Source organism: Dasypus novemcinctus, chromosome 20, assembly GCF_030445035.2.
Source record: "Dasypus novemcinctus isolate mDasNov1 chromosome 20, mDasNov1.1.hap2, whole genome shotgun sequence".
Classification (NCBI taxonomy): Eukaryota; Metazoa; Chordata; class Mammalia; order Cingulata; family Dasypodidae; genus Dasypus; species Dasypus novemcinctus.
In genome coordinates, this window is record NC_080692.1 from 20030940 (window position 1) to 20057453 (window position 26514).

Here is a 26514-nt window from a genome sequence, read left to right on the forward strand (position 1 = left end):
TATTTCTTGATTTCTTTTAGCATTGTTTTGTCATTTTCTGCATACAAGTCCTGTACTTCTTTGGTTGAATTGATTTCTAGATATTTGAGTCTTTTTGTTGCTATTTTAAATGGAATTTCCCCTCCTGATTTCCTCCTCAGATTGTTCAATACTGCTGTACAAAAACATTATTGATTTTTGCATGTTGAGCTTGTATCCTGCCACTTTGCTGAACTCCTTTATTAGCTCAAGTAGCTTTTTTGTGGATACTTCAGAATTTTCTAAATACAGAATCATGTCATCTGCAAACAGTAAGCATTTTACTTCCTGTTTTCCTATATGAATGCCTTTACTTTTTTTTTCTTGTCTAATTGACCTAGCAAGAACTTCTAATACATTATTGAATAATAACGGTGACAGTGGGCATCCTTGTCTTGTTCCTGATCTTAGAGGGAAAGCTTTCAACCTTTCCCCATTGAGTACAATGTTGGCTGTGGGTTTTTCATATGTGCCTTATATCAAATTGAGGAATTTTCCTTCTATTACTATCTTTTGGAGTGTTTTTATCAAAAAAGGATGCTGGATTTTGTCGAATGCTTTTTTTCTGTCGATTGAGATGATCATGTGGTGTTTTTTTCCTTCAATTTGTTAATGTGGTGTATTACAGTGATTTTCTTATGTTGAACCATCCTTGCATACCAAGAATAAATCCCACTTGGTCATGATATATAAGTCTTTTGAGATGCTGTTGGATTCGATTTGCAAGTATTTTGTTGAGAATTTCTGCATCTATGTTCATTAGAGAGATGGGTCTGTAATTTTCTTTTCTGGTAGTATCTTTATCTGGCTTTGGTATTAGGGTGATGTTGGCTTCATAAAACGTGTTGGGTAATTTTCCCTAATCTTCACTTTTTTGGAAGACTTTAAACAGGATTGGTGTTAATTCTTTTCTAAATGTTTGGTAGAATGCACCTGTGAAGCCATCTGGTCCTGGACTTTTCTTTGGTGGGAGATTTTTTTTTTTTAAGATTTATTTATTTATTTATTTCTCTCCCCTCTCCCCGCCCCCGCCCCGGTTGTCTGTTCTTTGTGTCTATTTGCTGCGTCTTCTACCTTGTCTGCTTCTGTTGTTTTCAGCAGCACAGGAATCTGTGTCTTTTTTTGTTGTGTCATCTTGTTGTGTCAGCTCTCTGTGTGTATGGCACCACTCCTGGGCAGGGTGAACTTTCTTTTGCACTGGGCAGCCATCCTTATGGGACACACTCCTTGCGCGTGGGGATCCCCTACGCGGGGGACACCCCTTCATGGCACGGCACTCTTTGCGTGCATCAGCGCTGCTCATGGGCCAGCTCCACATGGGTCAAGGAGGCCCGGGGTTTGAACTGCGGACCTCCCATGTGGTAGATGGACACCCTAACCATTGGGCCAAGTCCGCTTCCCTGCTGGGAGATTTTTAATGGTGGATTCAATCTCTTTAAATGTGATTCATTTGTTAACTTCTTGTATTTCTTGTAGCATCAGTGTACGTTGTGCATTCCTAGGAATTTGTACATTTCATCTGGGTTGTCTAGTTTGTTGGCATACAGTTTCTTATAATAACCTCCTATGAACCTTTTTATTTCTGTGGGGTCAGTCATAACTATCCCCCTGTCATTTCTGATTGCATTTATTTGCATCTTCTCTCTTTTTTTCTTTGTTAGTCTAGTTAGCAGTTTGTCAATTATTGATCTTCTCAAAAAAACAGCTTTTGGTTTTGTTGATTTTCTTTATTGTTTTTTTATTCTCAACTTCATTTATTTCTGCTCTAATCTTTATTCTTTCCTTCTGTTTGCTGTGGGATTGGTTCGCTCTTCTTTTTCTACTTTCTCTAGTTGTTCAGCTAAATCTTTGAGTTTAGCACTTTCTTCTTTTTTTTAAAGATTTATTTATTTATTTCCTCTCCCTCCCCTTCTCCTCACTGCCCCCCCCCCCCCCGCCCTGCCACTGCTCCTGCTGTTTGCGTCCATTCACTGCATGATCTTCTGTATCTATTTCTCTTATTTTCTTTTCTTCTCAATTTTTCTCCTCTAGGATTCATTGGGATTCAATCCTGGGGACCTCTGATGTGGAGAGAGGTTCCCTGTCAGCTCTGCCACCGCAGTTCCTGGTCTCTGCTGCGCCTCACCTTGACTCTCCCCCTCGCCTCTCCTTTGTTGTGTCATCATCTTGCTGTGTGACGCACTTGCGCAGGCATTCAGCTCGCTGTGCGGGCACTTCCATGTAGCTGAGTGTGAGGGTTTTGTCCTCACTCAGGCCCAAGAGTCCGGGGGGCTTGCTCCTGCCAGGCAGCCGGCGGGGGGTGCTCCAAGATGGAGCACTGGTTCTCCAGGCGTGGGGGACGCGCGGTTGAGGAAAAACCACGGAGACCGCTTGAGCGCAGGAACAGGTCTGCTTTATTACGGAAGTGCACTTAGCTATATAGGGTTGGGTAGAGGGAGGGGCGTGATGAAGGGAGGGCTGGCTAAGGGGCGGCTGTGGACAGGCTGAAGCTGATGGATAGACCTGAGGTAAGCAGTTACTGGGGAAGAGGGCAGATTGTGGGTTGGCAATATGGGCGGGACTGGCGGGAAGGACGGCGGGAGCTGGAAGGGGAGGAGGGGTGGAGAAAGGCGGCAACACTTCCGTGGGCACTCGGCTCACCGCATGGGCACTGGCTCACCGTGCAGACACCATTTCTCTTCTTCTTCACCAGGAGGCCCCAGGGATCGAACCCGGGTCCTTCCATATGGTGGGCAGAAGCCCTATCACTTGAGCCACATCCACTTCCCTCTTCGTTTTTAATATAGGTGTTTAGGACTATAAATTTCCCTCTCAAGACTGCCTTCACTGTATCCCATTAGTTTTGATAAGTGTTCCGTTTTCATTTATCTTAACATGTTTACTGATTTCACCTGCAATTTCTTCTTTGACCCACTGATTATTCAGGAGTGCGCTGTTCAGCCCTGGAGGCTAATCTTGACTCCGGATGCAAACAATGAAACAGTCACTGGACTTCCCAAGGCCTGAGGAATCCTTGATAACAGACATCCTTCATCCTTATCTCCTGCTGCTACTGTAGGCAGGTGCCTGACCTGTGCAGTCACACAAGGCTGGCTGGCCAGGGCCCCACCCTTGGTTTAATGCTCTGCTGGGGACATCTTGAAATTCTTAGTAAATTTTACCCTGGGCCCTGTAAATTCTGTAGCCGGTTCTGCCAGGGAGGCTATCCATCTCCCTCTTTTTTTTTTTCAATTTTTGTTATTTTAATTTTTATTTTTTTATAATTAATTTTTTAAAATTAAAGTTAATAGATCACAAGGAACATCTCCCTCTTGAGGGTAGAGGTGTCCAAGGCAGGGACTCAGCTTGGAAGGATTCTCTGTGACCTGCAGTGCCCAGCTCAGTTGGTGCTGAGGTCCAGGAAGGCCTCTCTGCCTTCCCGTGTCATTCGCATCTCTCCAGGGCACCCATCTCTTTCCATAATTAACCACAAACTCCCCGTCTGAATCATTCGTCTCCATGCCATGTCCTCTGTGCTCTGACTGGTCCAAGACAGATGGACACTTAACTGTTTGTTGACCATCCGGAAAGCAAGCAGAGCTCTCTTCTTCTCATGACGGAGGACAGGGGAATGCACACAGTGGGTGCTCAGTCGGTGCTGTCGATTCAGCCACACAGCAGGCCGGGTTACCCCATATGGCCCCGCTCTCGCCTCAACCAAGCCATAGACGGCTGCAGGGCTGAGCGTCTGTGGGAGACACAGCTACGCTTGATGGGTACAGACCCGACCATGAAGTCCAGGGGATGCTCTCGAATGGCAGGCTGTCCTGACGTGGAGGTGGAGGGCAAATATACTCTTTCCCCAGGAAAACAGGGCGTCCTGGGGTGGCGATGGAGGGGAAACATTCTCCACCACCCCGGTAGTTCCAGAAGGCCCTCAGGGAAAATTATATTAAGAGGAACACCTTATACTTGCGAAGTCCTTTACAGTTGGTAACCACTGTCATATATCTTATTCTCCCAGCTGTCCTATGAAGCAAGACACTTACTTAGATGTCATTTATGGAGTTGTTGTTTTAACTTTTTTTTTTCCCTCTTACTGTGTATGTTCACTGAGAACAAAAATGAGAAAATTCACATAAATCCAAAAAGAAAATATCTGATCTCCTACCACTGGCAGACGGCATTGTTAATACTTAGTTTATGTACCACCTGACTTATGTTTTTAGAGACAGGATAATACTATCACACTGTTTGGTCACTTTGCTGTTCCCCTTTGTCCCAGGTGAGTAGCATGAGGTCCGAGGTGACGCAGCTATGAGGGGACAGGGCCAGGTCCTGGCCTCAGGTGTCCTGACGACAAAGCCGGTGGCCATGTCCCTGAAGCAGGCTGCTGCTCAAAGGCCAGAAGGGGCTGGAGGGATTGACTGCCTCCAGTTCATGGCTGTGGAAATGGAGTCCCAGTGGGGAAAAAAAAAAACTGGGATTGGCTTTAACCAGGCTTGGGTAAAAGACCCCAAACCTGCACCAATCCTGGAGTCCCGCAGCTCAGCACAAGCGAGGCCAGGCTGCTCAGGGGTTCCCACCTCGGCAGAGCTGGCCTTTTCCTTGCAGCGAGCAGTCACAGGAATGACAGGGGTCAGCTGTCGGGCAGGAGGCCCAGAGGGAGCAGGTGCCAGGTGGCAGGGTCGGGTTGTACGGGCCTGACCCCTGAGAGCAAATGGATCTCTGTTTGGTGGCCTTGGAAGGCTCTGGCTCTTTTGTATTTTTAGAAAGAGGGCGGAGGGTACGGCAGTGATCCGACAACTGCTTGGTTGCCCTGAGCCATTGCCCTGAGCCATTTGACCCTGCCTGGGTCTGGCCCAGGCTAAGGACAGAGCTAGCTTTCATTCACTACTGAGCTCAGTGCCACTGGCCAAGCACTGGGCCGGGCAGTAGAGGAAATATTTCCCAAGGGCTCTGGCTTTCCAGGAAGGTCACAAAAGAACAAGGGCTAAACCAAGGTGTCAGAATTTAACCCAGCAGTGAAGGGCAGGGTTATCTGACCTGGGTTCAAATCTTAGGTATCCTGACTCCTGTGTGACCTTGGGCAAGTTCATCTCTCGGAGCCTAAATTTCCCTTCTTAAGGTTGCTGTGAGTAGTAAAGGAGATAAGATGTATAAAACAGGTAGAAGTCCCTGGAACATAGTAAGTGCTAAATAAATACAGCTATTAGAAGACAAGCTGTAAAAGTGGAAGCATTCTAGAAGCCAGGGTGGTTAAGCATGTTCAGCATCTGGGATGAATCTAGAGCTGAGGAGCCCATGGGTTTGGCTTAGAACTGGCCTGGGACTTGCAGGGATGTTGCTGAGAGTTTTGCTGCATTTAGCCAAAGTTCTGAGCTTGCCCTAGTTCATGCCTTTTGTTGGTAGAACATGTACTAGTTCCTCCCAACACCCGGGGAGATGGGTAGGAAGAGGGGCTCGTCCCCCTCTTTCTACAGATGAGGAAACTGAGAAGCAAGAGGGTGGGTAACATTCCGAGGGAAGAAATAGCAGCCAGGCTCTGTCCCATCCCTCTCAGTGCCATCCGTTCACTCGTCCATTCGAGGTAAGCTCCCCTACACGTCCCGAGTCACCACTCAGGGGGCAGGTGTTGGCTCTGGGAGAGCATGTGCCTTTGCACCGCGCCACCCGCGTTCACCTGCCGGGAAAGGGAGAGCCTGGGCCTGAGAAGCCCGGCTGGATCTGCCGACCTGGGATGAGGGACGGAGTGACTCCTCCGCTAGGCAGCCGCGGTGGGCCGGCCTGGGCGGGGGCCTGAGGGGACAGCTGACTCAGGGCGCGCCCCTCGTGGCCAGTTCCACCCTGGCTTTGATCCCTGGAACTCGATGCTCCGGGGACTTGTCTTTGTCTCGCTCTCACGGGTCCCTGGCACTGCAGCCAGGCTGCTCGCCGTGAGTCAGCCGGCTCTTCCCGTCTGTGGCCTGTCTTATCGGTGGCTGCTGACCGCGGGGACACGCCCTTGCTGAACCTGAGACGCTACCCCTGGGGGGAGGCAGGACGGGCCACTCCCGTGTAAGACAGTCATTTTCTGATTACTCTAAGAGGGTCCTGGAGCTCAGACCCATGGTCCTGCCCTTTTTTTTTTTTTTCCAGTTAGGCCAGTAAAGAGAATTTATTTGGGAAATGGGGGAAAGATCAGAGCTTGCTGAGAAATGGGAGAGAAGGACAGAAATACAGACCAAGATTTGGTGCGGGCTCCTCTAGGCAGAGAAAGCCGGTCCTGCCCTTCTGAATGAATACAGTGGGTGACAAATGTATCACTCAATTAATTAATTAGTTAGTTGGTTAATTAATTAATTAGTTGGTTAATCATTCAGCATGCCAGGCTCTGGGGTACAGCAGTGAACAAGACAGATAAAGTCCTTCCCAGGAAGCTCACCTAGCGGAGTGGGACGGCAAAGGTCTTTTTATCTCCTGGCTTCTCCTTTTATATGGTTTATTCTCGGCTAATCCTTGTTATTTTTAGGGGATTAGGGAAGTGAGGCTGTGGGGCAGGCGGGGATCTTGGTTGTCTCCGCAGACGCCTAGCACATGGTAGGAGCTGAACACGTGTGGATGGCACCCAGCTGAAGGGGAGTCTTGGCAGGCTGTGGGTGGGGCGGGGTGGGAAATTTACCACCTTCCCTCTTTCTCATCTCGCTATCAGATAAGATCCACTTCCGGAGGACTCCTGGGCTCGAGCGCAGCGGGAGTGGAGGCCCGTTCTCAGTGCCTCTAACTCTAATTGCCTGAAATTCCAAAGAACAAATTCCCACCGTTTGGAAACTCATACACACCGTGGTGAGGAATGCCTTTGTAATGAATAGTTCTAAAAAGTCATTTTCACTTAGGTGTGTTCAGGCTTCCCATCTGGACCGAGGTCCACTAGGAAATCTCCCGTCAGGTTCTATAAAAACAAGGCTCAGGTGAGGACCTGAAAGGCACCTAAGAAGTAGGTGGGAGCCTCCTCAATGGACGCGGGAGTAACAGCAGCTGGGTAGCTCGGGGACGCGAGCTGCTGGGTGAGAGACGTGTAAATAGTTTAGTCCCTGCCTTTGAGGGGTTCACACGGCCCGTGCCTCCAGGGGCTGTGCAGGGTAGTGGTGAAGGGCCCTGCCCGGATTCAAATCCCTGCTCTCATCCTTAAAAACTAGGTGGTCTTGGACATTACCGAATTGTTCAGTGTCCTCATCTGTAAAATAGGGGTTGTTTAGAGAGCTGACAATGACAATGACAAAACCTACGCTCCGTCCTTAGAGGCGGTGCGCACAGCAGCACTGACGGCCCCTGCTGCAGCTTGGCCGCTTGGCACCCACCCTGGGGGCCTCGGGCCAGCAGGCATCAGACTCACCTGGCCAAACTGGAACCCCGCCTTGCTAGGCTCCACCCCAAGAGCCTCCAGTTCAGCGGAACCTGAGAACTTGCATTTCTAACGAGTTCCCATGGGCGGCCGCGGCCTCCGGGATCACCCTTTGTGAGCCACTGGTATGCAGAGGACAGAACACAGACTTAGGCCGGGGACGCCGGGACAGTGCCTTGCTCCCAGGAGATCTGGGGCGTTCACCTCTCCGGGCCTCAATTCTTCCCTTGTGCCTGGGACTGTGAATACCCGCTTCGTGGGGCTGGCGCCTGGCATAGAGCATCGCTATGCAAGCATCACTGTCTGATGCCAGCTCCGTTTCTTGGCTCCTGAAGGATGAGCAGGGTTATTACAGTGGGCAGAGGGGCTGGGCCCGAGTAGGAAATGCCCAAGGCCAAATGCCAGGGGGTGCAGCCAGCCAGGTAGCGAACTCTGAAAACACTCCGGCTTAGAGTGGGCGCGGGGAGAGAGAGGATGGATTCTTTGGAGACAGTCTTTCCAGGAAGCCTCGACGCTGCAGGTGAGGGGGGAATCCTTCCTCCGACAGAGCGAGCACGTTCCATGGGCCTCCGGGGGCCACCCCCGTCCCTCCCTGCACCCTCCGCCCCCATGTCTCCCTCTACCGCCCACCTTCCTCGGCGAGAAGCCCTCCCGGGCTCACCCAGGGGTCCCTGGCCGGCGGGGCTCCCCGGGGCCAGGCTGAGTGCGCCCCCCGCGCCCCCTGGAGGGCGACAGGGGCGCTGCGGCCTCCCTCCCGGGGGCGGCCTGTCCCCTCCCCCCCCCCCCCCCCCCCCCCGCGCGCGGAGCCCGGGCGCCCTCGGGCCTGGCGGGCGACCTCGGGGTGCGCCCGGGGCTCGGAGGCCGTTTCTGGGCCAGTCCGGGTATTATTCCCGGAAGAGCCCTTCAAAGAGCCCCCACCCCAGGGCTAGGGGGGGCTGTTGGGCCGTGCCCTTGGCCCTGGGGGCTGCGCCGCGCAGGGTTTGGCTCGGGGCCCCGCGGCCGCTTCCAGCCTGAGCGCTCCCGCCCCCACGCGCCCCTCGGGGCGGAGATGCCAAGGCAGGGATGCCAGGGAAGAGGGGCTCTCCCTGCCCGGCCGCCGCTGCCCTCACCCCAAAGCCGTGGAGCGCAGAGATGCCACCCCTCAAGAGCCCCCTTCGCCCTGTTTGCAAATGCAAGCCCTCCCGAGAGAGGCAGCCCGGGGCATAAATAACTTGCAAATAAAAAAATCCGATTCCGTACTCGCTTACTGGGCACCTAACAGTGGGCAAGGCGCCGGGCTCGGCCCCGTGGGCGCCCGTGGGCACCCAGGAGCGCGGGGCTGGAGTCCACGGGGGAGGCGTGGAAACGAAGCCCCAGGGCCGCCCTGGCGCGGGGCTGGGGGCTGGAAGGGAGCGCGGCTCCCCAGGGGCAAGGGGGAGCAGGGGCCTTCGGTCTCCCGGCGGGGCGCGGCGCGGCCAGGGCCGGGAACCGTGAGTAAGGCGGCGTGGCCTCGCGCTGCGAGCGCGCCGCGCCTGGCACCGGGGCGAGGAGGAGCGGGTGCGGGGCGGGAAGGGGCCCGGGGCGAGAGGAGGCCGCGGCGGCCGGGGGAGGCTGGCCGGTCTGAGCATTTCCCTCCTGGAGGTGGGTGAGGGAGACGCCGGGAGGAGAGAGGCCGCCGAGGGTGCGGGGGCACTTCCGGGGCCTACTTGGAATCTGAGCGGTGACAGGCCCTGAGTCAGAGCATCTGATTTTAAATGCCTCGGGGCCCACCGGTGGGCGTGTATCCCTGAGTGGGAGAGACTCCTCTCTGGTCTCCAATTTGTTTACAGTTTTACAGTTTTCAATACAGATTCGCCCCCGAGAGCAGCCCTGGGTGCCAGGCAGGGTGGGCGTCCGTTCCCAGCGCTCGGATGAAGAAGCGGGCGCGGCATGAACTTCTAAATTCTGCCTTCTCTTCACCAACACTCTAGGGGCCTTTTTTCTGGGGGGTGCATGTTTGTTTGGGTTGTGTTTTAAATTCCTTCTTAAATAGTTCAAACATTTGCGTGGCTCAGGAGCCGAAAGGGACAGTGAAAGGTTTTTCTCTGTCGCCCCTACTCTCCCAGCTACCTCGGGCCCTCTGGCCGCCCCGCGGGGACTCTGGAGTGCCCCAGGCAAGTCTCGCTCCCCGCTATTCATAATTTTGGCAAGTGTAACATGTGTGCCCCCGCGGGCTGTTTGTTTTACCTAGTCTTAGGTCATGTTTGTTTTTAGATCCTAAATTCCTTGGAGGCAGGGAATATTCCTTCAACTTCTGGAAGGTGGTAAAGTAGGGGTTAAAATGATAGGCTCTTAAAGTGTGGGATATAAGAACGACATGCAAAAATCAGTAGCCTTTGTGTATGCTTATGATGAGCAACCTGAGGAGGAAATCAAGAAAAAGATTCCATTTACAATAGCAACTAAAAGAATCAAATATCTAGGAAAAAACTGCGGATGTAAAGGACTTCTACACAGAGAACTATGTAACATTGCTAAAAGAAATCAAAGAAAACCTAAATAATGGGAATATTACCTGTTCATGGATTGGAAGATTAAATATCATTAAGATGCCAATTTTACCCAAATTGACTTACAGGTTCAACACAATCCCAATAAAAGTTCCAACATTAAAAAAATAATAAGGGAAACGGACTTTGGCCCAGTGGTTAGGGCGTCCGCCTACCACATGGGAGGCCCACAGTTCAAACCCCGGGCCTCCTTGACCCGTGTGGAGCTGGCCCATGCGCAGTGCTGATGCGCGCAAGGAGTGCCGTGCCACGCAGGGGTGTCCCCCGCGTAGGGGAGCCCCACGCGCAAGGAGTGCCGTGCCACGCAGGGGTGTCCCCCACGTGGGGGAGCCCCACGCGCAAGGAATACGCCGGTGAGGAAAGCCGCCCAGCGTGAAAAGAAAGAGCAGCCTGCCCAGGAATGGCGCCGCCCACACTTCCCGTGCTGCTGACGACAACAGAAGCGGACAAAGAAACAAGGCGCAGCAAATAGACACCGAGAACAGACAACCAGGGGAGGGGGGAAATTAAATAAATAAATAAATCTTTTAAAAATAATAATAATAATAATAGGCTCTGGCACAGAGAACTGGGGTGAAATCTGTGCTGTGTGACCTTGGGCAAGTTAGTTAGGCTCTCTGAGCCTCAGTTTCACAAACACAACAAGGACACCCATACCTACTTCACAGGGTTGTCCTGAGATCTAGACAAGGTGACTCATGTCACATGTTTAACCCTATGCCAGGCACGAGCATGTGCCTTCTAAGTGGGATTATGGTCCCCAGAGTACATAGGGTGCTGTAGGACAGACCCAGGCACACGTGACACTTAATTCTGATGAGGGACTAGGGATCTCAGACGCCCCCGGTTGAAAGCTAATCAGCTTAGGTCACCCGGCGCTATTCATGGGAATGTCACTTCCTGGGGCGGCACCTGCCCTTTCCCCTTGGAAGGGACTCCGCTTCCCAGCGGCCCGGCGGCGCCCCGCCTTCTTGGGCCTGGGTCTGGTCTTCCTGGGTAGGTGGTCATTCTGAGGCCCGGTTTTGAGCTCATCTGCAGGGAAGCTGCCGCGTGGCTATTCTCGGGCTGAAGGGGTGACTCACTGGGGGGACGCCGGTGCCCTGGGCTGGCCTGGCCTGCGCCTGGCCTCCGCCTTTGTCCGGCGAGGTCCTCGGGCAGGGGCGGGGCTTCCGCTCCCCTGGATCACTCCGTGATGGAAGGGACCCGAGAAATCACTCGTCCACCCTCGCGTGTTACATATAAGGAAGGAGCAGTGAGGGGCGCCCGCCTCCTAGTAGAGCCAGGATCTGAGACTGGCTGGGTCCAAGGTGCCTCCCCACGTACCCTCCTGCCTGCCCCCGACCCGGCCTCTCGGCCTGCTAAAGGGCCAGCTCCTTTCCCACGGAGCGCTTGCTGCCGGTGCGGCCTGAGCACACCCAGGGGTGGATTTCATGTTTGTTTTTCGTGGGTTTTGTCTGTTGGTTTTTTAGGTACTGGGGCTGGGGATTGAACCTGGGACCTCATAAGTGGGAAGCTGGTGCTCAACCACTGAGCTGCACCAGCTGCCCTCATGGTTTTGGTTTAAAAAAATTTTTTTTATTTTTTATTTATTTTTCTACCCCCCCCCCAGTTGTCTGCTCTCTGTGTCCATTTGCTGTGTGTTCTTCTGTGTCTGCTTACATTCTTGCCAGTGGCACCAGGAAACTGCGTCTATTTTTTGTTGTCTCTTTTTTGTTGCATCATCTTGCTGTGTCAGCTCTCCGTGTGGGCGGCGCCATTCCTGGGCAGGCTGCGCTTCTTTTCACGCGGAGGAGCTATCCTTACGCGGCGCACTCCTTGTGCGTGGGGCTCCCCTATGCGGGGGACACCCCTGTGTGGCAGGGCACTCCTTGGGTGCATCAGCACTGCACATGGGCCAGCTCACCACACAGGTCAGGAGGCCCGGGGTTTGAACCCTGGACCTCCCACAAGGTAGGTGGATGCTCTATCAGTTGAGCCAAGTCCGCTTCCCCCTCATGGTTTTTTGATAGGGTAGTTCCTTCTTTGTGATATACCTCCAGTACCCTCTGGGTGGATATCCTGTAATCTTGTTTCCAAGAGAAGGCAGAATGATCTGTTGAGGCTTGTGGTCCCCTCTGACCATAGTGTCAGTAAACAATGTAAAAACATGGTCATTTTTCTGTCAGAAGAGACATTCCTTTCCTTTCCTATCCAACATATATTTTGTAAAGAAACAAAAATATAGGCCAGTGAGCATTAAGGTGTAAATAATTGTCTGGCAGAACAATAGGGCAATCCATGACTTCAAGGGATGGAGTCCACACCAGCCTTGGGAGCTGGGACTTGGCAGGAGCGCCTGGGTAGCAGGGAAGTCTGAGCTGGACCGGAGGGAAGGGTGAGGAAGGGGAGGGAAGTGCGGGGGCAGGCCTGGGAGGGGGTCAAAGCAGTGGTGGCCCCACTTCCCTCCTGTCCTCCCTTCACTGCCCCAATGCCCCGCCCCAACCACCAAACCCATTCCTCTTCTGCCCAGAGTCCCCCCTGGCACCCTGGGATTGAACTCCCACATCTGCCCCCTCTCCAGTTGCATATCAGCCAAAACTCCCTGTCCGGTGTTTGGGTGGTATTGGCTGGCAGAGTTTTGTCTTTCCCAAGGTGTGTGCATTTTAAACAGGGACTCCGGGCTTAGCCTCTTGTTGAGTGGAAGTGGAAGGGTGGAGTGGGGTGGGCTCGAGGCACATCCCAGAATAGCCTCGAGTTCTGTCTTTCCTTTTCAGGAGGAACAAAGTCTCATTTATTCCATAACCCGCAACTCCCCAGGGATGGGATTTTCCACCTGGTTTATGGGTGGGGAGACTGAGGCACAAAATCCCAAGCAGAGCTGGGCCCAGAACCAGGAGCCAGCCCAGCAGCCCCGGCTCCGACGGGCACAAGATGAAAGGGGTCCACGGCTGGGCAAGGGGGCGCGCGGGGCCCGAAGTGGGGCGGGCCTGGGGCAAGCCCTGGCAGCCCGGCTGTGCAGGCTGCAGCAGGTGGATACAGCCCTGGGAGGGGCCGGGCCCAAGGTCAGGGCCGGGGGAGGGCGGTGGGCCGGCGGGCGCCCCGGTGCTCCTCCGTGTGAAACGTGCAGGGCTCCGGCTGGGTGGCTCCCACCTGCCGGTCCAGCCCACATTCCCGGGCCTTTGTTCCAGGCCGCAGGGGGGGGGGGGTTGGCCTTAAAGGCCCAGCTCCTCCAGGTGGGAGCGCCCCCCACCCCCTTCTCCTGACCCCTCATCAGGTTGCCCCCAGGCTGTGGGTAAAAAGGGCGAGTTACCCGAAATCAGCCCTCAGGCTATAAGGGAAGGTCCTGAGGTCATTTCATCCATCCCTCTGCCTCTGGGTTGGCTCCACCCAAAGTGGCCCAGAGGGACTAAGAAAACGCTTTCCCTGCTCTTAAGGGTGGTGACGGAGGGGACCCCTTCTACCCACAGCCCCCCACACCGCAGGTTAAGCTGGAAGCTCTTTTCCCAGGTCCGCCCCCTTTCTCCCGCCTCCCTACCCCACCCCAGCCCCCATGTCAGTAGTGGCTCCATGGTGGGTTTTAGCTTGGCCCATCCAGGCCTGTGAAGCAGGCTCCCGTCCCGGGCATCCGGACGTCCAGGTTTCCCACCAATCCTGTCCTGGCGGGGGAGAAAGACGAGCCTGCGGTCAGTGCAGCCCAGAAGGCCAGGGTGGGGGAAGTGGCGTCCCTGGACCCCGCACGGCCCCGTGTGGACACTCTGTGGAACTGCAGCGCCTTCAGGAACTTGGAGGAAGCAGGTGGACCCACGAACGGATCCTGAAAATGTGTTCTCAGTGGTCAGGTAATCCTGAATCAGCACAAATTAAAATAAAAGCAGGCCCTAAATTTAGAGAGGACAGGATGAGGCCTGCCCTCACCTTTGCTCGTCGTGACCCCATGTCCTCTGGAACAATGCTTCCAGCGCCCTAACAACAAACGGCGCCTATCCGCTCCGTTCAGACTTAGAAATAGCAGTGTTTTCTTTCTTCTTTGTTAGTTTTATGAGTTCACTGCCCCAGTGCACTCTGTTCGTGCTCTAGGTCACGGCTGTTTCTCAGATCTGGCCCAGGCTCGTCGGCAAGTTACCAGATTGGCAAATAGGAAAATTGTTCTGCAAAACAGCAACCGTCAGCTTAAGACATTACTAACTTTGCAGAAGGAAGCAAAGCTACTAGGGAAGTTTTGGACAGCCCGGGACGATTGCTTCAGGGAACAGGAAACCCTTTCTGATGTTTGTGTGTGTGGTTTTTTTTTTGAGGTACCTGGGGCCGGGGATTGAACCCTGGGACCTCGTATATGGGAAACTGGCGCTCAACCACCGAGCCACATCAGCTTCCCTGAGTTGATTTTTTCGTTTGTTATGCCAGCTGTTTATTTTTTTCAGGAGGCACCAGGAACGGAACTTGGGGCCTCCCATGTGGGAGGTGCACACAACCTCCCAGGAAACGCTTTCTGGAAAGGCCAGCGCATGCTGCCATCTGACTGGGGACAGGACCCTCTTGCTCTGGGGATGGTGGGTCACTCCTTTAAGCCCGTCAGCAACATCACAGACCAAACACATCTATTCCTTGGGCGTTCTGATTTAGAAATTAGTTCGAAAGAGCACTCGCTCTTTGTCCCAGAAGCCCCACCACGTCTGGGGGCCTCGCAGAGTGCTCCCTCTTTCTTCCCTGGCAGGACGCGGGAGAATGGAGATATATGGGAGGTAGGTCAGGCTCGTTTGAAAACTGGAGTCACTCCTAGGAATTCGGAGCGCGGGTGGGAGAGCCCTGCTGCAATGGAGCCCTCCGGAGTGCAGGCTCCTGGGGTCTTTCAGTCCACCGGGAAGTGCTGAGGGCAGCTGGCCTCACTGCGTGCCGACCACCGCCCCCGGCCAGCCCGCCGGGTCCCCCCGCTGTCGCTGCCCTCGGGCTCCCCTTCTTGCCCACCGCTTCCACGTCGTCCACAGCCTCCTCCTGAGTGGCATCCGTGCCACTCTCCTCCTTCTCCATCTTCAGCATCCCCTCTCGAGACTTCTGGTCACTGGGGCCCAGACTTCGTGCTATGCCGTACTGGCCCCTTGCTCCCTGAGCCTCACTGAAACCGCTACGAGGAAATGGCTGATGATCCAGTCGAAGCACAGTCGCTCTGAGGAGCTAGTGTGCACCTCAGCACAGCAAACCATCCTCACAGTTCAGTTTTCTGCTGAGTTGTGCTGCCCTGTTCACCACAGCTTTCATGTGATCTGGCCTTTGGGCCAGGGCTTTGTTGAATAGCGTTTTGGCTTTCTCCTGTGTGACTGGGTCTGCAAGATGAACAGTGGCTAAAAGGATACGGGCTTGTGCTTTTGCTCCTAGAGTTTTATTTATTTACCCCCCTCCCCCCACCCCGTTGTTTGTGCTCACTCTCTACTCTCTGTGTCATCTTCTCTTTAGGAAGCACTGGGAACAGAACCTGGGACCTCCCATGTGGGAGAGAGGCACTCAGTTACTTGAGCCACCTCCGCTCCCTGGTTTGTTGTGTCTCATTGTCTTTCCTCTTTGTGTCTCCTTGTTGCATCAGCTTGTTGTGTCAGCTCACCGTGCCTGCCCATCATGCCAGCTCTCTGCCTTGCTAGTCTTCTCCAAGAGGCACCGAGAACCAAACCCAGGACTTCCCTTGTGGTAGGCGGGAACTTAGTTGCTTGAGCCACATCTGCTTCCTAGTCCTAGAATTTTTTTTGTTTTTTTTTAAGATTTTTTCCCTCCCCCGCCCCCACCCTGCTGTTTTTGCTGTCTGTATCCATTCACTGTGTGATCTTCTGTATCTAGTTCTCCTTTTTGTCTTCTCTTCTCATCTTTCTCCTCTAGGACTCAGAGGGATTTGATCCTGGGGACCTCTGATGTGGAGAGAGGTTCCCTGTCAATTGTGCCACCCCAGTTCCTGGTTTCTGTTGTGCTTCACCTTGACTCTCCCCTTTGTCTCTTTTGCTGTGTCATCATCTTGCTGCGTGACTCACTTGCGTGGGCACTGCCTCACCGTGTGGGCACTGCCTCACCATGCGGGCACTCGCGCAGGCACTCGACTTACCGCGCGGGCACTGGCTCACCGCGCAGGCACGCTTTCTCTTCTTTTTCACCGGGAGGTCCCAGGGATCGAACCTGGGTCCTCCCATATGGTAGGCGGAGGCCTTATTGCTTGAACCACATCCACTACCCTCCTAGAGTTTTATAAACACTGTTAGCCCTCATCATTGCATCACAAATACTGTTGGAGGCGAGGTGACATTCGGTGAGACTTCCATAATGACCTAAGTGACAAGGTATGAGTGTACGGCCTCCTGGAAGTGGATTATTGCTTCTTGGACTATGCCCATGTTCCTAAGTGCTGCTCCCATAAGCACTGTTACTGCTCAGCTGCATGGCCTAGGCTCCTAAATGGCGGGCCCAGGAATAATGATTGCTATAGAAGCTATGGCCCCCAGAGACCACCCAGGGTTCTGCATGTTGATTAGAATGCTGAGAAGACAGCAGCCAAGGTTCTCCACATCCTCCAGCCGCCCTTCTCGGGCCAGGGGCTGGCCATATACATCCATTCCTTCTATCAGGTAAGGATCCTTATCCAACATCCGTGCCTGTGCACACTGGAGGACAGAGTTTTCATTGTCTCCAGCTCTGAAGTGTAGATCTGCTGAACTTCCCAGGAGCGCCACATGATTGCGCAATAATTTTTTCCGCTAGTGAACAGATGGTCTTGATCTCGAGCTGTCACCAGAGTGCCCCAAAGCATATGCTTTGATCCACACAGAGAGCCAGTCCAAGTTAGGCACAGTCTGGATCACACTCGGTGTCATCGATGCCACCTCTGTACTCTTGCAGAAAGGGACAGCAAGCCGCCAACGGCACCCAGGGCTAAGGGGCTCTGCCAGCACACGTGTGCTTTGGGGGTTGTCCTGAAGGGATCCCATCCAGTCCAGCAACAGCCACGGAAGACCCTGGCTTTGCGGAGTAGGTGCAAAATTTCCAGGTGAAGGTCTCACTTCGAAAGTTTCACTCAGGGCTTTCTTTTCCTGTAGAGCCACGGTACCCTCACGGCATTCTGATATTCCTTATCATGGAAGAGGGAATGCACACGGGACACCTGAAGCGGGTGCTTCTGAGATGGGGAGAAGAGCTCAGGCTTGTTCCTAGTACAAGCTGCACGGGGCGCACGTTGGACCACAGTCCAGTGGCCGCCACGTCCCGCGCTTGGTCTAGCACATTCCTTCTGGCCCGCGCTAGGCTGCCGGTGGCCGTGGCAGTGGCACAAAAATCTGGGAAAAGATCCTCAGGGAAGGCTCCCAAAGGACAGCCTCGCCGGGGCCCATCGCGGCCACAGTAACTGTATTTTCTGTAGAGGCCTGGGAAGACCTCACTGTTCCCTCGTAGGCACCCCATCCCCCCAAAGTATTTGGTCAGCGTTCAAAATACACCATGAGAAATTTGGGTGTCCACAGTTTGAAAATGCACATTTTCAGAGAAGGGAGACTTGCTTGCAGTCAGTTTATCACACTTTGAACTGAGAGCTAGGATATTTTTTTTTTTAAGATTTCTTTTATTTATTTCTCTCCCTTCCTTCTGTTGTCTGCTCTCTGTATCCATTCGCTGTGTGTTCTTCTGCGGCCGCTTGCATTATCCAGCTGCGTTGGGAAACTGCGTCTCTTTTTTGTTGCGTCGTCTTGCTGCGTCAGCTCTCCGTGTGTGCGGCGCCACTCCTGGGTGGGCTGCACTTTTTTTTTTCACACAGGGCTGCTCTCCTTGCAGGGCACACTCCTTGCACATGAGGCACCCCTACGCAGGGTCACCCCGGTATGACACAGCATTCCTTGCGTGCAGCTGCACTGCGTGTGGGCCAGCTGACCACATGGGTCAGGAGGCCCTGGGGATCGAACCCTGGACCCTCCCTATGGTTGGCGGACGCTCTGTCAGTTGAGCCACGTCCGCTTCCCTGAGAGCTAGGATTAGAAGGGGGAGAAAGTGCAAGGCTTGTCGCCACTGGGCAAATTGGGGGGTGGGCAAGGGAGAAGGGGAGTGGGTACTCCCACGGGCAGAGAAGCCCCAGGTCACAGCTGTGTCTGGGCTGGTCCTTCAGGAAAGGCCCTTTGGACTGTGCAGATGGCCAGGGGCTGAGCCATACACTCTCCCGCTTAAAGAATATCCTTTGTGACCCAAGACAAAGCTTTATGAATGGGCTAGAACCACAGGTAGTAGTGGGGCTAAGACGGTGACCACGTGCCCTTTGGGGGATGCTGGCTTTGGGATTCCTTGGTCCTGACCAACCAGGCCAGCTGGCCACGGACCAGTCCAGTCTTGCTCTGACCATGTTTCGGAAGCATCGGCCTCCCACAGCCTCGCCTCCTCCAACAGCCCAGCCAGAAACCCAGGTTCCAGAAAAATCGAACATGAAGAAACACAGGAGAGAGAAGGGAGCATGCCATTCTTTTTCATGCCTTTAGCCCAGTTTCCTGGACAGTACAGCTTTAATTTCTCCAGGCCCTGGACCCCAATCTGATTCTGGTGGCTGCAAAAAAGGACTTGAGGCCAAGGCCCAGTGTGAGTGGCCAGCAGCCCATTAGGTCCGTGCTCACGAGGTCCCTGGAGGACGGGCCACAGCGATGCCTTCCTCGGCCATTGGGGCACTCACAGCCCCCAGCCCTGCCTGGCCGGTACGACTCAACCCATGTTAAGTGAACGTTACCACAGGCCTCTGCCGCTCACCTCCCAAGGAGAAGCCTACAAATGGCTACACTGGCCAAACCCTCTGTGAGCTCCACCTGCCCAGAAGCGGAGTACATCAACGTTTTTATAAGAAAACAGGTGCAGGGGAACCCCCTGCCCAGAGAGCTGAGAGCCTGGAGGAAAGTGTGTGTCAAAATGAGAGCCCCTCCTGTGCACTTGATCTTCCCGAGTGATCCAGGGAGACAGACCCCAGGGGCCTTCGCCGCCAGGGCTGATCCTGCCTCCCAGGAGGTATTCAGCGCCCCAACAGCCCGGCCCCGCCTTGCCTGGGGATGAGGGCTGGGAGCCGGGGCCAGCACTTCTCACAAGAGTTAAGACATGGAGCTGAGGAGGGTGGAGACTTGGGGCTGAGGTTGGACGGCAAACTTTAGGAGAAGAGGGGGACAGAGGTGCCTTCTGTGGGCTCAGGAGAGGTGTGATTCTGCCTGCAGCCGGGCACGGGGATTAGCGCGGGAGTCTCCGAAGCCATCCTTTGGGATGTGATAAGAAAATAATAAACTTCTTTGTATATTTTTATTTTTGTGTACTCCTTTAAAGTTTTCTGGTTTTGTACCTGCTTTATGTAGTAGATTAGTCCAATAAATATGTATATAATTTATAATGGGATAATGTACATATTTTATGGATGCATGGTCAAAAACATTTCCTAATGCTAGGATTGCGCTATCTTTGGGAGTTAGTGGCTTCCTGAGAGTAAGAGTTTTGTTTTATGCTTAAAAGTCAAATGAAATGTAAATTATACTTCAAGAAATCTAGCCTGAAAGTTTTTTTTAATTGAATTAATAACATTTAACTATTATGCATCAATGTGTATATGTGTATACATATATATATAACATGTGTAAAAATATGTGTGTGCTGACAGCCTGTGTCCAGTAATTGTCATAGATAGATGATAGATGACCGACAGATTACTAGCTGGTAGAGATGGGTAATATATGTAGGTATATGGATGTTAGATAGATGTAGATAGTAAATGATTGGTTCATAGCTCTATAGATGGCTAGAGATGATATAGATAGCCCGATAGAGGTAGAGAGAGGTAGTAGATAAAGAGAACTAGATGGTAGATATAGACTCGATATTAACTGACAAGCAGGGCTGAGCCCCAGAGCTCAGGGCCTGGAGGGGGGATGTGGGGCAGACACAGCCTCCCTCCGTCTGCTAAGTGAGCGAGCTGCCTTGGGGCCCCATCATTCAGAGAGAAGTTCCTTTTTCTATCTCACCCACACCTCAGAGCGCCTCCTATTGTCTTCTCAGATGCTTTCTTCCCAGAGGAGAGGAGAGCAACCCAAGACTGAGGCCTGGCCCAGGAAAATAGTGCAGTTGCATATTTCAAGGAGCTGAGAACCTCCCCCTTTCTTCAGATGGGTGTGCGAAGGTGTGGAGGAAGAGGCGGCCCTCCACGAAATATAAATTACAACATAACCTCATTTCAGAGCTCAAAGGGCCTTAAAGGTTTTCGAGTCCAACCCTTTAATTTTTCAGACCGTACAACCGAGAAGGGAGTTCCTTGCCCTAGGTTTCCCACCTGGTTTGGGCAGAGCCAAGGATTGAACCCTCTCTGCTCTCTCCATCCTGCAGCTGCTTCCCTTCTGGAACCTCCCAGGTAAGCTTGTGCTTTCTCCCTTATAGCCTGGGCCCCCCAGCCCCGGGAGGACCCAGCCCATCAACCTGAACCATTACGCCACCAAGAAGAGCGTGGCGGAGAGCATGCTGGACGTGGCCCTCTTCATGTCCAACGCCACGCGGCTGAAGGCGGTGCTGGAGCAGGGCCCATCCTCTCATTACTACGCCGCCCTCATCTCGCTCATCAGCATCTCCCTGCTGCTGCAGGTGGTCATCGGAGTCCTCCTGGTGGTCACAGGTGAGGTGCCCTGGCCTGGGAGTCAGACACTCAGCCTCAGCGCCCCCTGGTGGGAGGAGAAGGCCCAAGCACCTCCCCAAACCGACCTGCCTTTGCTCATGCCAACTCTCCACCATACACTAATCCAGTGCTCTCTGCACCTACAAATACCAAGTCCTGTGCAGTGAGGGGAGGCACCCGGTCCTACCTCCTGGTGTCCCATATGGAGGATGCGCCACAAATACCCACTGCGGGTCTGTCTTGCCTGAGGACCACAGCAGTTTCTTGGGGCTTTTTTTTTTTAAAGATTTATTTTAATTATTTATCACCCCCAACCCATGGTTGGTTGTGCTTGCTGTCTGCTCTCTGCATGCATTCGCTGTGTGCTCGTCTTCTCTTTAGGAGGCACCAGGAACCGAGCCTGGGACCTCCCATGTGGGAGAGAGGAGCTCAATCGCTTGAGCCACCTCAGGTCCCTGCTTTGTTGTGTCTCTCATCATCTTTCCTCTTTTGTGTTTCCTTGTTACATCATCTCGTTTTGTCAGCTCACTGTCTTGCTCATCTCCTCCAGGAGGCACTGGGAATGGAACCCATTACCTCCCATGTAGTAGGCGGGAGCTCAAGTGCTTGAGCCACAGCCACTGCCCACCTGTGGCCTTTGTAATGAGCACTCACACCCACAGTTAGAAGACCCAGCCCAAGCTCCCAAATCCCGCTCCAGCTTGGATCCATGACTCCCACCTCCCTGGATTTCTGCCACTTGGGTGTCTGAAGTGCCAGACTTTCTCCAAACTCTAGTGGGTGTCGTGAGGGAAGCTCGCCCTGCCTCTTACCTCCCCTCTCCCACTTCTCAACAGCGCGGCTGAACCTGAACGAGGTCGAGAAGCAGTGGCGGCTGAACCAGCTTAACAACGCCACCACCATTTTGGTTTTCATCACTGTGGTCATCAACGTCTTCATTACAGCCTTCGGGGCACATAAGATGGGGTTCCCCACTGCCAGGACCTCAAGGAGTCTTCTCTGAACATAGCCTGGGGCCCAGGTGAGGGAAAGGCATGGGAGGTCCCCACGTCCAAGGGCTCCTCTGGCGACCCTTCTCTTACCTTTGGGGGTTGGGGTAAGAGTGTGATTCCTTGCCAAACAAAAGGGGAGGCCATAGATTTGGGGGCAAGGAGGAGATCTTGAAGAACTGGGGTGGAGACTCAAACGCCTGCTCAAAGCAAGCCCCCTTGTGCTCTGTGAACGGGTGGCTCTAGACTGGGATTTTTATTTAGTCTGGGGGTGGGGTGGAAGGCAATGTGGATAGTGGTTGGTGCCTGCCCTTCTGGCAAGAGGAAAGATGGAAATGCGGGGTTTCTCCCTGGCATTCCTAGCAGCCCTGGCTTCTGAAAAGGTGCCCCATGGACCAGCAGCATCAGCACACCACCTGGGAGGTCAGTGGAAATGCAGAATCCCAGGCCCCACTCTAGACCTACTGAATCAGAATCTGCGATGAACAAGATCGCCAAGTGCATCGTGCACATTCAAGTTCGAGGAGCACTGGTCTGGACTGCCCTCCTCATTGCCTCTTCTCTGCTTCCCCGACAGGTCCTGGGTCTGGAACTGCTTCTGCATCCATCTGCCAAGCCAGTGGGCACTTTCCACAGCCCCTGGGAAAGTTCCTAAAAGGGCAGCGTAGATGCCCTTGCTCCCTTCCCGCAAGCACCTGAATTAAGATGTGGTATTTTACTGGTCTAAGTGAATTCCATCTGGTCTGGAGTCCTGGGCTCACCCTGGGGTACCACCAGCCCTTCCCCCCTGGCAGCATCTCCTGGACCTAAGGCACCTGAGAAAGGCTCAGTCAGCCCAGCTTGATGACTCTGATTCTGACCCTGCCCCCTTCCATGACTTGTCTATAAAGGTTTCTGCAAATCAACTGAGTCAATCTTTATGTCTTCAGTTGTGAAAACCCAGGTATCCAGATTGGTCTCTGGATAGCCAGTTCACTTTGCCTGTTCACTTCTTGGAAAGGGTTCCAAGAAGCAAACCCCAGCCTAGAGGAAAAGAAGGCTTCAAAATCACTCCCTTTTGTGGATCCCGCTCTGGCTCAACTTTCCTGGCCCCAGATGGCTTGGGCTACGTCAATTCTAAGTTAGTTAATTCCTGATCTGAGACCCTACTATAAACCTGGTCTAGCTTTCACATGAACACCTTCTCTTAAGCATCGTGCTGAAGGGATACAAACTAATTTTCATCTTTGTCTGGGCCAGATATAATTAGGAAGGTAAGTTTGTGCCTGTCAGACTTCAACAGGGCATCCCCAGCTCAAACAGAAATGGTGTGAAGTTTGCTATTTTGGAATAAGCCACATCTGGGCTCCTCTCCACTGCTCACCAATCCATTCTGGCCCTACCCAGCCTTCACCCAGGGTGCCCACCCCATCTCAACCAAAACCACCCATCTCGATTCATCTACCATGAGCTCCTCAGACAGGTGCAAAGTGGTCTCCTTCCTGGGCACCCATAGCTCATAGATGGCTGCCCCCACCGCCACCTGCCACAGCAGGCACCAAACTAATGGTAAAGGCTAGAGATGTGAGCCCTCAGCCAACAGATGGGCAACAGGAAAACACAGGAGCCTTTGTTTTTCCTAAGAAGGTGCTGTATTTAACTCTCCCTCCCCCATCCCATGCCCTCCCTCTACCCAAGACATTCCGCACAGAGTAGGGGCGTCCCCTTAAGGCAGGTGGTGTGGAGGTAACAAACGGCAAGCACAAGGCACTGACCAGGGACAAGGGGCGGCAGGAAGGCCAGACTGGCTCATGGTCATCGGGAGAAGTGGAGCCGGAGGGCTGTGTGGACCATTTTGGACCTTCCAGTGTGACGCCCAAGGTTGAGAGTAGCCCAGAAAGAAACCTGGCACCCACCCGGCCAACCGCAGCCCTCGCCTACTTCCCAGAAGGCGGCAGGCCTGAGCAGGGACCATAAAACGCCTCTTCTTATCTAAGGCAAGTCCAGGGGGCTGGTAAGGCCTCCATCAGCTGCAGCTTATTAATGGAAAAGTCTTTGTCCTTCCTGATTTTGTAGAGGGAGATGGGGATTCTCCCATCCTCCTGGAAATTCTCAACTGGTCCGTTCTCCCTGGCCGCACACCAAGCTCAGGCTCCTGTGCAGCGGAGTGCCCGCCAGGTAGACCAGCAGCTCCGAACACCGGGATGTGGGCTCCACCACAGCATGGAGCTTGCACTCAGCAGAATGGTCTCCTGGGCCCTGCTGCAGCCCCAGAAGTCCTTCCCCACAGCAGGGCAGCCCTGTGCTCACCCCCTAAACAGACACTGGAGTTCAAGATGCAGCATCCAACGCACCATGGATGAACTCAGGAGCAGCGGGGACAGCAGCAGTAGAAGAACCCCCAGCCACAGAGGCTCGGGGATCATTAGTGCAAAGCGAAGCGGGAGATAGTCAGATGGAGGGGGGCAGCAGTAGGCTGGAAAGGCCAAGAGCTGCAGCCCCTGACACGGCTTCCCTTTCCATTTCCTCTTGCCCAGCTCCCTTACATTTGGGGCAGGAAGCTCAGGGAGAAGCCCCCAACTTCCCAACCGTCTCTCCCTACCCCCTTCCTACCGCTCCCCGCTTCACCCGAGCCCCCTCCTCTTCTCTCGCTCAAGGCCCGCACCCAGCCCGTTCCTCTAACACCAGCCCCACTGGGTGGGCGACGAGTCCTAGGGACGTGGGACTGTGAAGACCCCACCGGCTTTCCACTCCCCCTTCCTTCGCACCTGCCCCTTCCCTCTCGGGAACGTCGAGGGACCCTTTCCACATCTGCTTTCCTCTCCCCTGTGCTCCCTGGAAGCCTCACCTCCCAGGAAGGGAGAGGGGCTTCTCCGCCCGCCTTCTTCACCTCCCCGAGGGCCGCGCAGAGCCCACTGCCCGCCGGTTCCTCATCTCCCAACGCCCCTGCCTGGCACACCAGCAAGGTGACGTCGGGTCTGTGCGTCGGTTCAGCCTGACGTCAGTTAGCCCTGCCTGGGGGGTAAGGTGTCGCCGGGGGCTGTGGCCGCCCAGGAGAGATGTGTGTGCCCCTGGAAGGCACGAGCCCGGGCAGAGCCAGCCCTCCGAAGCTAAACGAGCTGCCAGGGCCAGGCCCGAGGGCCGCGCTACACAGGGCTGGGCCCGAGGTACGCAGTGGGGGGGATCTTCTACCCGCAGCTTTGTCCCTTTAACAGTCAGCCTGGGTCTGCCAGAGACTGGGCAGTCACGGTTTTGTTTTTCTGCCAAAAAAACCCCACAACAATAAACAAAAACCCCCATTCAAGTGTCCAATAGAAGCGTTTCTTGTGTGGGGTCCCCTCTCCCTGGGGGAGCACCGGTGGGTGCCCTCGTGGAGAGAAGTGGCATTGCTCAGGCGGCCTTCCCTTCCTTGCCCGAACTGCCCGTCCTCCTCAGAGGCTGTTCCGTCTCTGTCGACGGTGACAGGGGTCATCTGCTGGCCCCTCTCCCCAGGTCCGCCCTTCCGGAGGCCCAGCAGGTGGAGAGCGGAGCCTCTGCGCCCGTCACCTTGAGGGGACAGCTCCCGGTGAGGCGGGGGCCATCGGCTCTGCTTCCCTGGCATCCCCTCCTTGGCCTCGGCCCCGGGGGGCGAGGGGAGCAACCGCAGGGCACGGAGGACGTGGTCGGAGCGGCGGGCAGCCCCCCGGCTCACAGCGTCTTCACCTGGCGGCGGCTCCACATGCCTCGCTTGGAATGGAAGTGGTGGAAGAAATTCCTGAGGGAGAGACGCTCGACCTCCATGCCCGCCTGGAGGATCCTGGGTGGGGGGGTGGAGAAAGGCGGGATGAGCCAGGCCTTCCCTGGCTCCTCGGGTCACTTCCCGGGGCAGGGGACGGTGGGCAGAGCCCGGGCTCTGGGGCGGCGCGGCCCCGGCTCGAGCCCCAGCCCTGATGCTGGCCGCTCGTCCCTGAAAGGGGGTAACAGAGACGCACACGCATCGTGGGGGGCTGGGGGCTTAGAGGTGATGGTGCTCGGCACGGCTCAGGGTAAGGGGGCACCCCGTTGTGTGTGCGGGAGGCAGAGGGCTGGAGCGGGGGGGCCCCGTGCCCATGTGCCTGGCTGCCGCTTTCGGTCGCAGAGCCTGCTGGGGGACATTCTCCCGGGGCGGCCCGTCTGCAGCCGGGCGCTGGCTCTTTCTCCTTGGGCCTCAGAGGAGGGTGGAGAAGGGCGCCGGAAGCCTGCGCCTTGCCCGGCCCGGCACAAAGCTCCGGGTGGAGGCACCCGCGGGGCAGGCTTCCCCAGCCAGGCTCCACCTGCCGGGGGATCAGCCTCCACCCAGCCTTCCGAGAGCCGAGTTATCCAGCCGGAGCGCCCTCAGCCGCCCCTCCTCGCCACCTACATTCTCTTATCATCTTCCTTTCCTTTCTTTCCTCCAGGGAAGAAACATAGACAGACCTGGGGTTTAAGCCTCTGGCAGTTACTAATTGCTCTTCAAGGCTCTGTTTTCCCATCTGGAAAATGGAGCTATGCACAGCCCCTCACGGCTTGGGGGAAGAACAAACGAGGCAATGTATATAAATCACTCGGCAAGAGCAGGCGCCCCAGGAACGGTGTCTTGCCCTGACTCTCCGAAAGAGGGGTGCCTCTTCCTTGTCGGGGTGGCCCCTCCCCACTCGGGGGTCTGCCTGGCCCTGTTGGCCTTCTCTGGGGCACTGTTCCAGCAATTAGGCCCTTTCCTTCTTTGTTTGTTTCCCCATTGTGCCTTTCCCCCCTTGCCTTTAGCTCAAGGTTCCCGCCCCTTCACTTGGCAGCAAGCTTTTTTTTTCTTTGAGGTACCGGGGGCCAGGGATGGAACCTGGGACCTCATACGTGGGAAGCTGGCGCTCAACCACTGAGCCACACCAGCTCCCCTGAGTTGTTTTTGTTTTGTTTTGCTTTTTGGGGGGAGGCACCAGGAACTGAACCCAGGACTTCCTATGTGGGAGGCAGGAGCTCAACTGCTTGAGCCACAGCCGCTCCCGGCAGCAAACTTCTTGACAA

General features: G+C 54.6%; 2 protein-coding genes and 1 pseudogene across 3 annotated transcripts in view; 1 reads left to right on the forward strand and 2 right to left on the reverse strand.

Moving 5' to 3' along the window:
- NINJ2 (ninjurin 2) overlaps positions 1–22421 on the forward strand; it is a 108334-nt gene extending 85913 nt beyond the window's left edge. For both annotated transcript variants that reach the window (XM_023588526.3, XM_058282560.2), the window contains exons 2-4: positions 20296–20527; positions 21364–21548; positions 22094–22421. In XM_023588526.3, the coding sequence (XP_023444294.2) occupies positions 20296–20527; positions 21364–21530 (399 nt within the window). In that variant the 3' untranslated portion in view covers positions 21531–21548; positions 22094–22421. The remainder of the gene's footprint in view (positions 1–20295; positions 20528–21363; positions 21549–22093) is intronic.
- Positions 14738–17249, reverse strand: LOC139437057 (anaphase-promoting complex subunit 7-like; annotated as a pseudogene).
- Positions 22422–24794: 2373 nt separating the features above from the next.
- B4GALNT3 (beta-1,4-N-acetyl-galactosaminyltransferase 3) overlaps positions 24795–26514 on the reverse strand; it is a 98718-nt gene continuing 96998 nt past the window's right edge. Inside the window, exon 20 of the mRNA XM_058282561.2 lies at positions 24795–25291. Coding sequence (XP_058138544.1) covers positions 25183–25291 — 109 coding nt within the window. The 3' untranslated portion in view covers positions 24795–25182. The remainder of the gene's footprint in view (positions 25292–26514) is intronic.